At 46.7% G+C, this 12,162-nt stretch overlaps 1 protein-coding gene across 1 annotated transcript in view; it reads left to right on the top strand.

Moving 5' to 3' along the window:
- Positions 1 to 12,162, top strand: part of Timeless (timeless circadian clock) — a 32,148-nt gene that overhangs the window by 14,613 nt on the left and 5,373 nt on the right. Inside the window, exons 2-19 of the mRNA XM_013018378.1 lie at positions 1,121 to 1,286; positions 1,411 to 1,564; positions 1,942 to 2,056; positions 2,151 to 2,213; positions 2,704 to 2,805; positions 3,180 to 3,335; positions 3,564 to 3,697; positions 3,895 to 3,982; positions 4,587 to 4,763; positions 5,454 to 5,671; positions 5,887 to 5,990; positions 6,345 to 6,514; positions 8,388 to 8,516; positions 8,600 to 8,751; positions 10,432 to 10,529; positions 10,607 to 10,733; positions 10,825 to 11,026; positions 11,277 to 11,418. Of these exons, the coding sequence (XP_012873832.1) occupies positions 1,190 to 1,286; positions 1,411 to 1,564; positions 1,942 to 2,056; positions 2,151 to 2,213; positions 2,704 to 2,805; positions 3,180 to 3,335; positions 3,564 to 3,697; positions 3,895 to 3,982; positions 4,587 to 4,763; positions 5,454 to 5,671; positions 5,887 to 5,990; positions 6,345 to 6,514; positions 8,388 to 8,516; positions 8,600 to 8,751; positions 10,432 to 10,529; positions 10,607 to 10,733; positions 10,825 to 11,026; positions 11,277 to 11,418 (2,428 nt within the window). The 5' untranslated portion in view covers positions 1,121 to 1,189. The remainder of the gene's footprint in view (positions 1 to 1,120; positions 1,287 to 1,410; positions 1,565 to 1,941; positions 2,057 to 2,150; positions 2,214 to 2,703; positions 2,806 to 3,179; positions 3,336 to 3,563; positions 3,698 to 3,894; positions 3,983 to 4,586; positions 4,764 to 5,453; positions 5,672 to 5,886; positions 5,991 to 6,344; positions 6,515 to 8,387; positions 8,517 to 8,599; positions 8,752 to 10,431; positions 10,530 to 10,606; positions 10,734 to 10,824; positions 11,027 to 11,276; positions 11,419 to 12,162) is intronic.

The following is a 12,162-nucleotide window of genomic DNA, read 5'->3' as shown; positions in this document are numbered from 1 at the left end:
GGTAGAGCGCTAGCCTTGAGCTGAAGAGCTGAGGGACAGGGCCCAGGCCTAGAGTTCAGGCCCCACGACCGGACCCAAAAAAAAAAAAGTTGGGGGGGAGAGGGGCACTGGATCTGAACATTTTGAGGGAGAAGATAAGCTTACCCTTTTCCTCCCAAGGCTGCAGAGCTTTCTGAGGTGAAAGTCTCAGAGTTCATGCCCTTGTCTAAGTAACCATTCTTCCTATGGAGCAGATGCCTGCCCCATTTATAGGGTAGAACTTACTGGTTTTATTTGGTAGAAGCTTAGCTTGAAGCTAAATTTTAAGCTTAGCCCTAAGGGCCTAAGAATGTAGCTCAGTGGTAGTGCATTTGCCTAGCATGCATGAGCCCCTTTATTCTATCAGGTAATAACAAAAAACAGCAAACAACAACAACAAACACCAGCCAGGCACCAGTGACTCCTAGCTGTTTAAGAGGCTGAGACCTGAGGATCAGGATTCAAAGCCAGCCCAGGCAGGGAAGACCATGAGACTTTTCTTTCTTTCTTTCTTTCTTTCTTTCTTTCTTTCGTTCTTTCTTTCTTCCTTCCTTCCTTCCTTTCTGTCTTTGTCTTTCTGTCTTTCCTTCTGTCTTTTTTTTTTTTTTTTTTGCCAGTCCTGAGGCTTGAGCTCTGGGCCTGGGTGCTTTCCCTGAGCTCCTTTTGCTGAAGGCTAGTACTCTTATCATTTGAGCCCCAGAGCCACTTTTTCTGTAAATTAATTGGAGGTAAGAGTCTCAAAGACTTTCCTCTCCAGGCTGGCTTGGAGCCCATGATCCTCAGATCTCAACCTCCTAAGTTGGTAGGATTACAGGCGTGAGCCATTAGTGCCTGGCTCCATGAGACTTTTATCTCCAATAACCAAAAAAGCTTGAAGTGGAACTGTGGCTCAAAATTGTAGAGTGCTTGCTTTTAGCAAAAAGAGCTCAGGGACAGCACCTAGGCCCTGAGTTCAAGCCTCACGACTGACAAAAATACCCCAAAGACTGTCCTTGGAACTGGGAGCATTTGAAGATCTTGCTCAGAATACTCAGCATTAGTATGTTTGTTCCTCTCTCCTTTTTTACAGAAAAGACCCTACATTCTTCCTTTGTCTCTATAGGCCTCATCAGACTTTCCTTCTCCCGCGTCTGCATATTCCTTACTTCTCTGTTGGCTGGTCCTCTGATATATGGACTTAAACATGATGAACTGTGAACTTCTAGCCACTTGTAGTGCCCTAGGGTACTTGGAGGGAGACACTTACCACAAGGAACCAGATTGCTTAGGTGAGTATCTTTTTGAGGAATCAGGTAAAAACTCTATTGACTTGAGGAGATCTGTCTCCGGGAGGCGCTTGGGTGGAGTTTCTCCTGGGGTTCTAGGTACAAGCTTCATTCTGTCTGTCTTCAGAGAGTGTGAAAGATTTGATCCGTTACTTGAGGCATGAGGATGAGACCCGGGATGCACGACAGCAGCTGGGAGCAGCCCAGATCCTGCAGAGTGACCTTCTACCCATCCTCACCCAGCACCGCCAGGACAAGCCTCTCTTTGATGCCGTCATCAGGTTTCATTTCCCAGCCTTTTGATTTTCACCATGCATGTAGCTGCATTTGTGGGTGTTTTTTTGTTTGTTTTGTTTTTTGGTCATGGGGCTTGAACTGGGCTTGGGTGCTGCCCCTCAGCTCTTCAGCTCAAGGCTAGCGCTCTGCTACTTGAGCCACAGTGCCACTTTCAGTTTTCTGAGTGGTTTATTGGAGATAAGAGTCTCACGGATGTTCCTGCCCAGGCTGGCTTTGAATCCTGATCCTTGGATCTCAGCCTCCTGAGTAACTAGGATTACAGGAGTGAGCTACTAGCACCTGGCTGCATTTGTGTTTAAGCATTGTGTTTGGTGTGTTTGTGCCTGCCTAATTACTTCTTTCTTCTTCATCGTCTCCCCAGACTGATGGTGAACTTGACACAACCAGCCTTACTCTGTTTCGGCAGTGTGCCTAAGGAGGCCAGTGTGCGGCACCACTTTCTGCAGGTGCTAGGCTATCTGCAGGCTTACAAAGAGGTGAGGCCTTCTTTCGGTGGCCCCATGTCAGAGTTTGGGACAGTGGGGAAAGAAGAGATGCGTACCATATATAAGATCTGTTCCCTGTTTGCAGGCCTTTGCCAGTGAGAAGGCTTTTGGAGTCCTTAGTGAAACGTTGTATGAGCTGCTACAGCTGGTGAGTGAGCCTTCAGCACTCTGCACTTTCCCTGTACAGAGGAGATGCTGGGTCTAGAGATATCCCTATACTGGGATATCTTGGGAATATGATAGTCTACTGTATAATCACCTAGCCTCTTCAGGACTTTTTTCTTTTTCTTTTTCTTTTTTGGTCTATCGTGGGTCTTAAACTCTGGGCCTGGGAGCTATCCCTCAGCTCTTCAGCTCAAGCCTAGCGCTCTACCACTTGAGCCACAGTGCCACTTCCAGTTTTCTGGTGGTTAATTGGAGATAAGAGTCTCATGGACTTTCCTACCCTTCCTGCCCGGGCTGGCTTTGACCCCTGATCCTCATATCTCAGCCTCCTGAGTAGGTAGACTTACAGGCATGAGCTATCAGTACCCAGCTTTGAACTCTTTTTTTAAATTCTGATTCTCTTCTGCAGCCTGAGTAGATGTCACCTGCTTTCCACAGGGAGTCTCTCCTTCTCATTCTTTCCTTCTGACTAGGGCTGGGAGGAACGGCAGGAAGAAGACAACATACTGATTGAGAGGATCCTGCTGCTGGTCAGAAATATTCTACATGTTCCAGCAGACCTTGAGCAGGAAAAGGTGAGGGTCTTGGAGCATCTGAGTTCCTACACTTGGTTTGGTTGTACTTGCCTTTTTTTTTTGGTCGTGGGGTCTGAACTCTGGGCCTGGGCACTGTCCCTCAGCTCTTCAGCTCAAGGCTAGTGCTTCACCACTTGAGCCAAGCACCACTTCCAGCTTTTTCTGCTCTTGTGGTGCTGAGGAATCTAACCCAGGGCTTCATGCATGCAAGGCTAGCACTGTACCACTGAGCCACCTTCCCAGCCCCATGCTTCCCTTTTTAAGCCTTCCTGCCTTGGGGAGGAACCTTGGACCCAGGAGTGAGGTAGAAAACTCTTGGGCTGGGCCATGGAACTGAGCACGCTCCCTTCCTCTCCTTGCCACTCACTGCACAGAGGATCGATGATGATGCCAGTGTCCATGACCAGCTTCTCTGGGCGATTCACCTCAGTGGCTTGGATGACCTGCTCCTCTTCTTGGCCAGCTCATCTGCTGAGCAGCAGTGGAGCCTGCATGTGCTAGAGATTGTCTCCCTTATGTTTCGTGACCAGGTGAGACCCTTGGCTAGTGCCCCAGTACCCTCCATCTGTATTATGCTACCTGATCAGAACTGCTTTTGTAATAATGATGGCTGAATCATGTACAGAACACAGGGTATGGAGTAGAGAAGGCATGTCTTCAGTCTAGGTTCCTGTCACAATTCCATTCAATCCCCAATAGGAATGTGCTCGGGATGAAGAATGATAGTTCTGACTGTCGCCTCTTTGCTCCAAATCTAGAACCCTGAGCAGCTGGCAGGAGTAGGGCAGGGACGCTTAGCCCAGGAGCGGAACATGGATGTGACAGAACTGGAGGTGTTGCGTCAGCGAGAGATGGCAGAAAAGAAGACGCGAGCGTTCCAGCGAGGCAACAGGTGAATCACAGCTGCTCTGCCTCGTTGATATTAAGTTCTGCTTAATATCAAGGACCCTGAGTGCCGGAGCCAATTCAGAGATTGTAGAGTGGATAACACTTGGAAGCTCTCACTGGCCCTGAAATGCTGGTGAAAGAGTAGGGTAAAGTTTCCAGAGAATGGAGGGATCACTTTGGCCTTTGTTTTCCTCCCTACAGGCACTCTCGATTTGGGGGCTCCTACATTGTCCAGGGGTTGAAGTCCATTGGGGAGAGGGACCTCATATTTCACAAAGGCCTTCACAATGTGAGTATTTGCACATCTGGGGTGGGCACACTGGAGTTATAGGAGATGGGTATCTCTTTTTTTTTTTTGCAGTACTGGGGCTTGAACTCAGGGCCTGAAATTTGTTTGCCTGGTGCTCTACCACTTCAGCCATGTCCCCAACTAGCTTCTTTATAAGTTTAGGAAGTCAGTGACTGAAAATGAAGTAGAACTTTCTAATGTGGTATTCGCCACATTATCTCCTATCAGAGGCAGGGAACCTTTAAGAAGGTTCTGAAGCTGGGACTGTGGCTTAGTGGTAGAATGCTTACATGAAGTTCTGGGTTCGATTCCTCAGCACCACATAAACAGAAAAAGCCAGAAACGGAGCTGTGGCTCAAGTGGTAGAAAACTAGCCTTGAGCAAAAGAAGCTCAGGGATGGTGCCTAGGCCCTGAGTTCAAGCCCCAAGACTGGCAAAAGAAAAAAGAAAAAAAAAAGAGAAAGAAAGAGAGAGAGAGAGAGAAAGAACAAAAAAGGAAAAAAGAAAAAGGTTCTGAGGAAATTGCAGCACCAGGGATGAGAAAAGAGCTATAGAGGAGGGTGATGGCTAGAAGTAATTCTCACTCCTCAACCTATACCACCAGCTCCGAAACTACAGTTCCGATTTGGGGAAGCAGCCCCGAAGGCTACCTAAACGTCGTCAGGCTGCCAAGGAGCTGTCCATCCAGCGCCGCTCAGCCCTCAACGTGAGGCTGTTCCTCAGAGACTTCTGCTCTGAGTTCCTGGAGAACTGTTACAACCGGCTCATGGGTGCAGTAAAGGTGAGTCAGCAGGGATAGAGAGGCAGTCTGGGATAGAATAGTCAAGTGGCCAGAGACGTGATGTGGCCAGTATGGATAAGAATGGCAATCTAAGCTGGGCACTGGTGGCTCATGCCTGTAATCCTAGCTACTGAGGAGGCTGAGATCTGAGGATTGCGGTTCAAAGCCAGCCCAGGCAGGAAAGTCTGTGAGACTCTTATCTCTAACCACCAGAAAACCAGAAGTGGTGCTGTGGCTCAAGTGATAGAGCGCTCATCTTGAGCTGAAGAGCTGAGGGACAGCACACAGGCCCAGGGCTCAAGCCCCATAACTGACAAAAAGAAAAAAAAAAAAAGTATGGTAACCTAGCCAGACGCTGGTGGCTCTCACCTGTAATTCTAGAAGGAACAAATGAGTGCCGCTGAGAAACTAAGATGCCAAGAAGGGAATGGGTCATTGGCATGATCAAAAAGATTCTAGGGGCTGGGAAGGTGGCTCAGTGGAAGAGTGCTTGCCTTGAAAAAGATTCTAGAGTAATTGCCCCAGAGTAAGGGGAGGGAGATACGCACAGATGGGGAAGAGCAAGAGAACTGGGAATTGTGGATCCTGGAGAAGACTATATAGTTGTATCGAGGATGTACCCCGTCATACCAAGAATTTGGAATCCATGAGGTCATGGCTTTTTTTTTCCCTTCTTGATCTGATTGTTAGGATCACCTGCTTCGTGAGAAAGCTCAACAGCATGATGAGACCTATTATATGTGGGCCTTAGCTTTCTTCATGGCCTTCAACCGAGCTGCCTCCTTCCGCCCAGGCTTAGTTTCTGAAACCCTCAGTGTCCGTGCCTTTCACTTCATTGAGCAGAATCTTACCAACTACTATGAAATGATGCTGACTGATCGTAAAGAAGCCGCCTCTTGGGCACGCAGGTGAGGGGGGTGGTTAACTCCCATCTTGGCCAGATGGGAGTCTGAATACCTGAATTTCAGATGATACTGTTTCCAGATTCAGAGTAAAGTGGTCAGGGTAGGGAGCAAGGACTAGCAGGTTTTTCTGTTTGGGGAAATACTTTGTGTGTGTGGTGGGGGGCATGTTTCTATAAGCCAGTATGCTAAGTTGTCCATTTTGGGCCTTCAATTCCCAGAATGCATCTGGCCCTAAAGGCCTATCAGGAGTTGCTGGCCACCGTGAATGAGATGGACATGTCTCCGGATGAGACTGTGAGGGAGAGCAGTCGTATCATCAAAAGTGAGGCCTGGCCTATTCTCTTTTCCCAGCATCCCCTTCCTTTCCGTGTGTGTGTGTGTGTGTGTGTGTGTGCAAAAGTGAGGCCTGGCCTATTCTCTTTTCCCAGCATCCCCTTCCTTTCCGTGTGTGTGTGTGTGTGTGTGTGTGTGTGTGTGTTTTGTGACAAGATCGCAGCATGTAGCCTAGGCTGGCATCCAACTGGTAATCCTCCTATCTCAGCCTCTGGAATGTTAGAATTACAGGCATGTGCCACCATATCCCTTCTCATTCTTCCCAATCCCAGCTTCATTCACCTTTTCATTTTCCAGGCTTCCCAGACCAATCCTTCCCTTCCTTTCTCTTCCTCACTCCTAGACAACATTTTCTATGTGATGGAATACCGAGAACTGTTCTTGACACTCTTTCGAAAGTTTGACGAGCGATGTCAGCCCCGCTCTTTCCTTCGTGACCTGGTGGAAACCACTCACCTCTTCCTCAAGATGTTGGAGCGGTTCTGTCGGAGCCGTGGGAACCTAGTGGTGCAGGTACTAGGCGGCCCCTAGTGTGGAAAGAGCTCTAGAGGAGGGTGAAGGACAGAGGGTTCTTTCTCCTCAGGTTTTCTGCAAGCTTAAGCTGATTTGTTAGAACTACTCTAAAGTGACTGCTAAGTAGTAACTTTGCCTAGTAACTAGGAAAAGATAGTTCTAACAGCATAATATTTATTTCTTATGATACTAAAAGGTCTGTGGTATTGCCTGTGTGAGTCTACTATAGTTTCCTTTTCCCATTAGATTAATTCATGAGCTGCTATAATTAATTCAGTAAACATTTAGTGAACATTTACAAGCACATAAGCCTTGAGCCATTCATAGTTTTAAGAGTTCACAAATTATGCTGTAGTATTTCCTGGTATGTTTCAGCAATGTTATGGTCAAATGGAGAAAACCTGAAACTGAAAGTAAGGAAATTAGGGATCTAATCATGTTAGTTATTCTAGTTAGTTGTAACTAGAATAAAGTCAGTTGATCATATCAATTTCTAGATCCTTATACTGGGATTGTAATATCTATTCATGACTCCCAAGTCAAATGAAAAGCCAAGCATGAGAGGAAAACTCCAAGGAATTTGTATTCTGGAGACATAGGAGACTCTGCTTTGTAAGAACACATTTTGTACCAGAACCTCCCTATAATTAATTCTAGGTTCTATAGCTTAAAATTCTGAAGCAACTATATACCAACGAGAGTTTGCCAAAGGTACTTTTTATATTTAGACTCTGGTATTATCAGTAATAATAGGTACTGTCATTTATCCAGTTGGTGTGTGTATGTGTGTGTGTGTACACTTTTTTTTTTTTTTTTTTGTCGTGGGGCTTGAACTCTGGGCCTGGACACTGTCCCTGAGCTCTTCAGCTCAAGACAAGTGCTCTACCACTTTAGCCACAGTGCCACTTCCAGTGGTAATTGGAGATAAGAGTCGCACAGACTTTCTGCCCAGCCTGGCTTTGAACTGTTATCCTCAAACCCAACCCCCTGAGTAGCTAAGATTACAGGTATGAACCCACCAGGGCCCGGCTGAGCTTTGTCTTTTACCAAGATTTTTCATGTATCTTTCTTGATTCTTGAGTAAATCTCTTCTGTCTGGAGGCTTCTTAAGTTATTGCTGCTTTTTGGCAAACTCTCTTACTCTAGAATATAGGCATTTTGTGCTCACCCGCATTAAAGCTATCATCTGCTTTGTGATGTAATTTCTTATTTACTTGTCTGTCTCTCCCACTAGAGTATAAGTTTCTCAGAAGCAAGAAAATACACTGTTTAAGGGGCTGGGAAGGTGGCTCAGTGGTAGAGTGCTTGCCTTGCATGCCTGAGGCCCTGGGTTCGATTCCTTAGCACCACATAAGCAAAAAGAAAAAAAAAGCCAGAAGTGGCGCTGTGACTCAAGTGGTAGAGTGCTAGCCTTGAGCTGAAGAGCCGAGGGACAGCTCCCAGGCCCAGAGTTCAAGCCCCATGACCGACCAAAAAAAAAAGATGGAAAAAAAGTGAAAGTACACTGTTTATGTTGTTTCCCATTGCTAATGAGCAGTACATAATGGGCACTGTGTGAATGACCATTTCATTAGTTTTATAATAATGAAGACATGGATGCAAAAAGACTTCCTCAGGGCTGGGAAGGTGGCTCAGTGGTAGAGCGCTTGCCTTGCATGCCTGAGGCCCTGGGTTCAATTCCTCAGCACCATATAAGCAAAAAGAAAAAAGCCAGAAGTGGCACTGTGGCTCAAGTGGTAGAGCGCTAGCCTTGAGCTGAAGAGCTGAGGGACAGTGCCCAAACCCAGAGTTCAGGCCCCACGACCGGACCCCCCCAAAAAAATAAAAGACTTCCTCAGTCTCCTACTATTCTTATACACTTCTTTCTCCATAGAACAAACGAAAGAAGAAAAAGAAGAAGAAGAAGTTTCTAGACCAAGCTTCTGGTAATATCTCCCATAGTCCAGAGGAGCTGGAGGCCATGTGGCCGGCCCTTGCTGAGCAGCTGCAATGCTGTGCCCAGGTAGGTAGTTACGGAGCCCCTATCTTTTCCAAAGGTAGTGCTCTGGGTAGATGGTCTCCTCAACTCGCCTTGCCCATCTCTAGGATTCTGAGTTCAATGTAGAATCCCCAGTTCCCTTTGATGCGGCCTCAGAGGTGCCAGTGGAAGAGCAGCGGGCAGAAGCCATGGTGAGGATCCAAGACTGTCTCCTGGCTGGCCAGGCCCCACAGGCCCTGGCCCTCCTGAGGTCTGCCCGGTAAGCTTCCTGTCCACCCATCCTCCTGGTCTTTAAAGGCATGAGTAAGCCTTTTATGCTACAGGGTTCTCAGTCTGAAGGAGAGGGAAGTCCCATCAGAGCTCATACTGAGTACTGAGTCCATGAGATCTTTGATTGGATAACTGGAGTTTTTTTCTGTTTGAGAAATATCAGACATTGGGAGGAAAAAATAAAGATAACTCTTTTTTTTTTTTTTTGGTCTGGTCATGGGGCCTGAACTCTGGGCATGGGCTCAGCTCTTCAGCTCAAGGCTAGCACTCTACTACTTGAGCCACAGCGCCACTTCCGGCATTTTTCTTTTTGCTTATGTGGTGCTGAGGAATCAAACTCAGGGCCTCAGGCATGCAAGGCAAGTGCTCTACCACTGAGCCACCTTCCCAGCCCCTAAAGATAATTCTACTAGCCAAAGATAACCATTGTTAACATTTTGTTGAGTAATCTTAAGTGTCTTGTTCTGTGATGTATATAATATATACACTTCTACAAGTGAAGGAGCTAGGCATGGTGATGAATGCCTGTAATCACAACCCTCAACTTCTGAGACAGGATGATCACTAGGCTACACAGTAATGATGATGATGATATTATTATTATTATTATTATTATTAGCCAGTCCTGGGACTTGAACTCAGGGTCTGGGCACTGTCCCTGAACTTCTTTTGCTCAAGGCTAGCATTCTACCACTTGAGTCACAGCACCACTTCCGGCTTTTTCTGTGTATGTGGTACTGAAGAATCAAACAGAGAGTTTCATGCATGCTAGGCAGGCACTCTACCACTAAGCCATATTCCTAGCCCACAGTGATATTTTTAAAATCTAAGGGGACAGGGGAAAGATATGTGCTGGTGGCTCACACCTGTAATCCTAGCTACTCAGGATTTAAAGCCAGACTGGGCAGAAAAGTCTCCAAGACTCCATCTCCAATTAAGCAGCAAAAAAATCAGTCTGAAGGCATGTGATAGAATACAAGCTTTGATCCAGTAAACTGACTGTGTATGAGGCCCCTGAGTTCAAGCCCTCTAGTGCCAGAAGAGAGAGAGAAATGAGGAAGGGAAAAAGGGGAAGGAAGGGAAGAAGGGAAGGTGAGAGAGAGTGAGGAAAAGGAGAAGGAAGGAAGGAAAATTGTGTATGTTTTCAGAACATTTTAAGAATACTTTCTTGTTGGGCTGGGAAGGTGGCTCAGTGGTAGAGCGCTTGCCTTGCATGCCTGAGGCCCTGGGTTCGATTCCTCAGCACCACATAAGCAAAAAGAAAAAAGGCAGAAGTGGCACTGTGGCTCAAGTGGTAGAGCGCTAGCCTTGAGCTGAAGAGCTGAGGGACAGCGCCCAGGCCCAGAGTTCAGGCCCCATGACTGGACCCAAAAAAAAAAAAAAAAAGAATACTTTCTTGTCACCTATATTTTAATAATCATTAATGCCTCCAAAAAATGTGTACATTTGATCAACTAAGTGTTTAGGTTGTTTGCATTTTATTCTTAAATAGTTTTCATTGCAATGTGCCCTCTGAGGAACATTTTTTCTAGTATTGTCTCATCACTGCAGTAATAGTTTGCATTCTCTTTCTAGCTGAAAACTAAAATAGGTCTAAATTCCTTCTCCCATTTCTAATTACAACTCAGATTTCCTATGGCTAAAGGCTTTTGTTGTGTGTGTGCTCCAGGGAGGTATGGCCAGAAGGAGATGTGTTCGGCTCTCCAGACATTTCCGTGGAGGAGGAGGTGCAGTTGCTGAAACAAATCCTGTCTGCCCCACTTCCCCGTGAGTCTCCACTCCCACACTCCCAGCTCTGCTTGAGCACGACCATCACAGACATAATGATCTCATTCTTTGTATAGGACAACAGGGCCCAGCTGAGGGAATTGCAGAAGAAGAAGAAGAGGAGGAGGAGGAGGAGGCCGAGGAGGAGTTGCAGGTGGTTCAGGTTTCAGAGAAAGAGTTTAACTTTCTGGACTATCTGAAACGGTATGCGCTGAGAGGTTAGTCCCAGGTGGCAGCTGTGAGGATGAACGTGGATCTGATGCTGACCTCCCCTCTCCTTCCTGTTTTGGTACAGTTATGCCTCCTCAACTATTGTGCGAGCCTATGTGCTTCTGCTGCGAAGCTACCAGCAGAATAGTGCCCACACTAACCACTGCATTGTCAAGATGTTGCACCGGATCGCCCATGACCTCAAAATGGAAGCCCTTCTTTTCCAGCTTTCAATCTTTTGCCTCTTCAACCGTCTGCTTAATGACCCTGCTGCTGGAGCCTACAAAGTGAGAGGCTACCAAGGAATGGGGGCTGTGTCTGTATGTGCTGTGTGTGTGTGTGTGTGAACAATTTTAGGAGATAAAGGAGGCTAAGAGGTGTCGAGGACTGGGAGAGAAGAAGACAAGAAAGTCAGCAGACAGGCTGAGGGAGCTGCATGGGGGTGGACAGAAGAGTCTAAAGGAGGAGAAGAAATAACTAGGGACAGGTCTGTGTATTCATTTGGACCAAGATATCCTCAGCCTCCCTCTCCTATAGGAGCTAGTGACTTTTGCCAAATATATCCTGGGCAAGTTCTTTGCATTGGCTGCAATCAACCAGAAAGCCTTTGTGGAGCTGTTATTCTGGAAGAACACAGCTGTGGTCCGAGAGATGACTGAGGGCTATGGCTCGCTGGACAGTGGGTGAGCTTGGGAATGGGGAAGGATGGGCAGAAGGGGAAAAGGGTAAAGCAGACTCACAAAGGACCAAAACTAGAAGAGCTTGTAGCTCATTCCATCTAATGTTTCTTCCCCTTTCAGTAGTAAAAAACAGGCCCAGAAAGGGAAGTGAATACTTTACCTGAGGTTACCCCAAGAGAGGAGACTGGAGGCTATGTCTTCTATTTCTGCCATAGTTCTCTTCTCTCATTGGCCTTCACCGAGGTGGGAGTGGGGTATCCCCCAGGGAGTCTGTAGGTTCCCTCTCAAACTATACTGGCAACCAAGCTGAATATGGTAGTATCACATGTAATCTCAGTATTCAGGAGGCTGAGGCAGAAGGATCAGGAGTTTAAAAGAAAGTATTTAAGAAATGAGAGGATTCTTAGAAATGTGTGTCCTCCTTAATATGCAACTCCATCCCATTCCATTCACATTGCTCTTTTTTCCCATAAAACTCAGTCCTTGAAGGGACAAGTTCCCTAGGCCCAAGCAGGAAAACCTTGTAGTTTGACTGTGTGTTCCTAAGTAGAAGGAGGGTGCAGGGAAGGTTTTACTAACTGGTTCCTTTGAGTTACCTGCCTCACCTTTCTTGCTCCTTTTAGAACTGATTGGCGGGGAGGAGGGGTTGGGAAGGTAGCTCAGTGGTAGAGTGCTTGCCTTGCATGCATGAGGCCCTGGGTTCGATTCCTCAGCACCACATAAGCAGAAAAAGCCAGAAGTGG

This window comes from Dipodomys ordii, unplaced genomic scaffold (genome assembly GCF_000151885.1).
Source record: "Dipodomys ordii isolate 6190 unplaced genomic scaffold, Dord_2.0 Scaffold3, whole genome shotgun sequence".
In the NCBI taxonomy this organism is placed as follows: domain Eukaryota; kingdom Metazoa; phylum Chordata; class Mammalia; order Rodentia; family Heteromyidae; genus Dipodomys; species Dipodomys ordii.
Note: the sequence above shows the minus strand (reverse complement) of the source record. Positions and strands in the feature narration are given on the sequence as shown.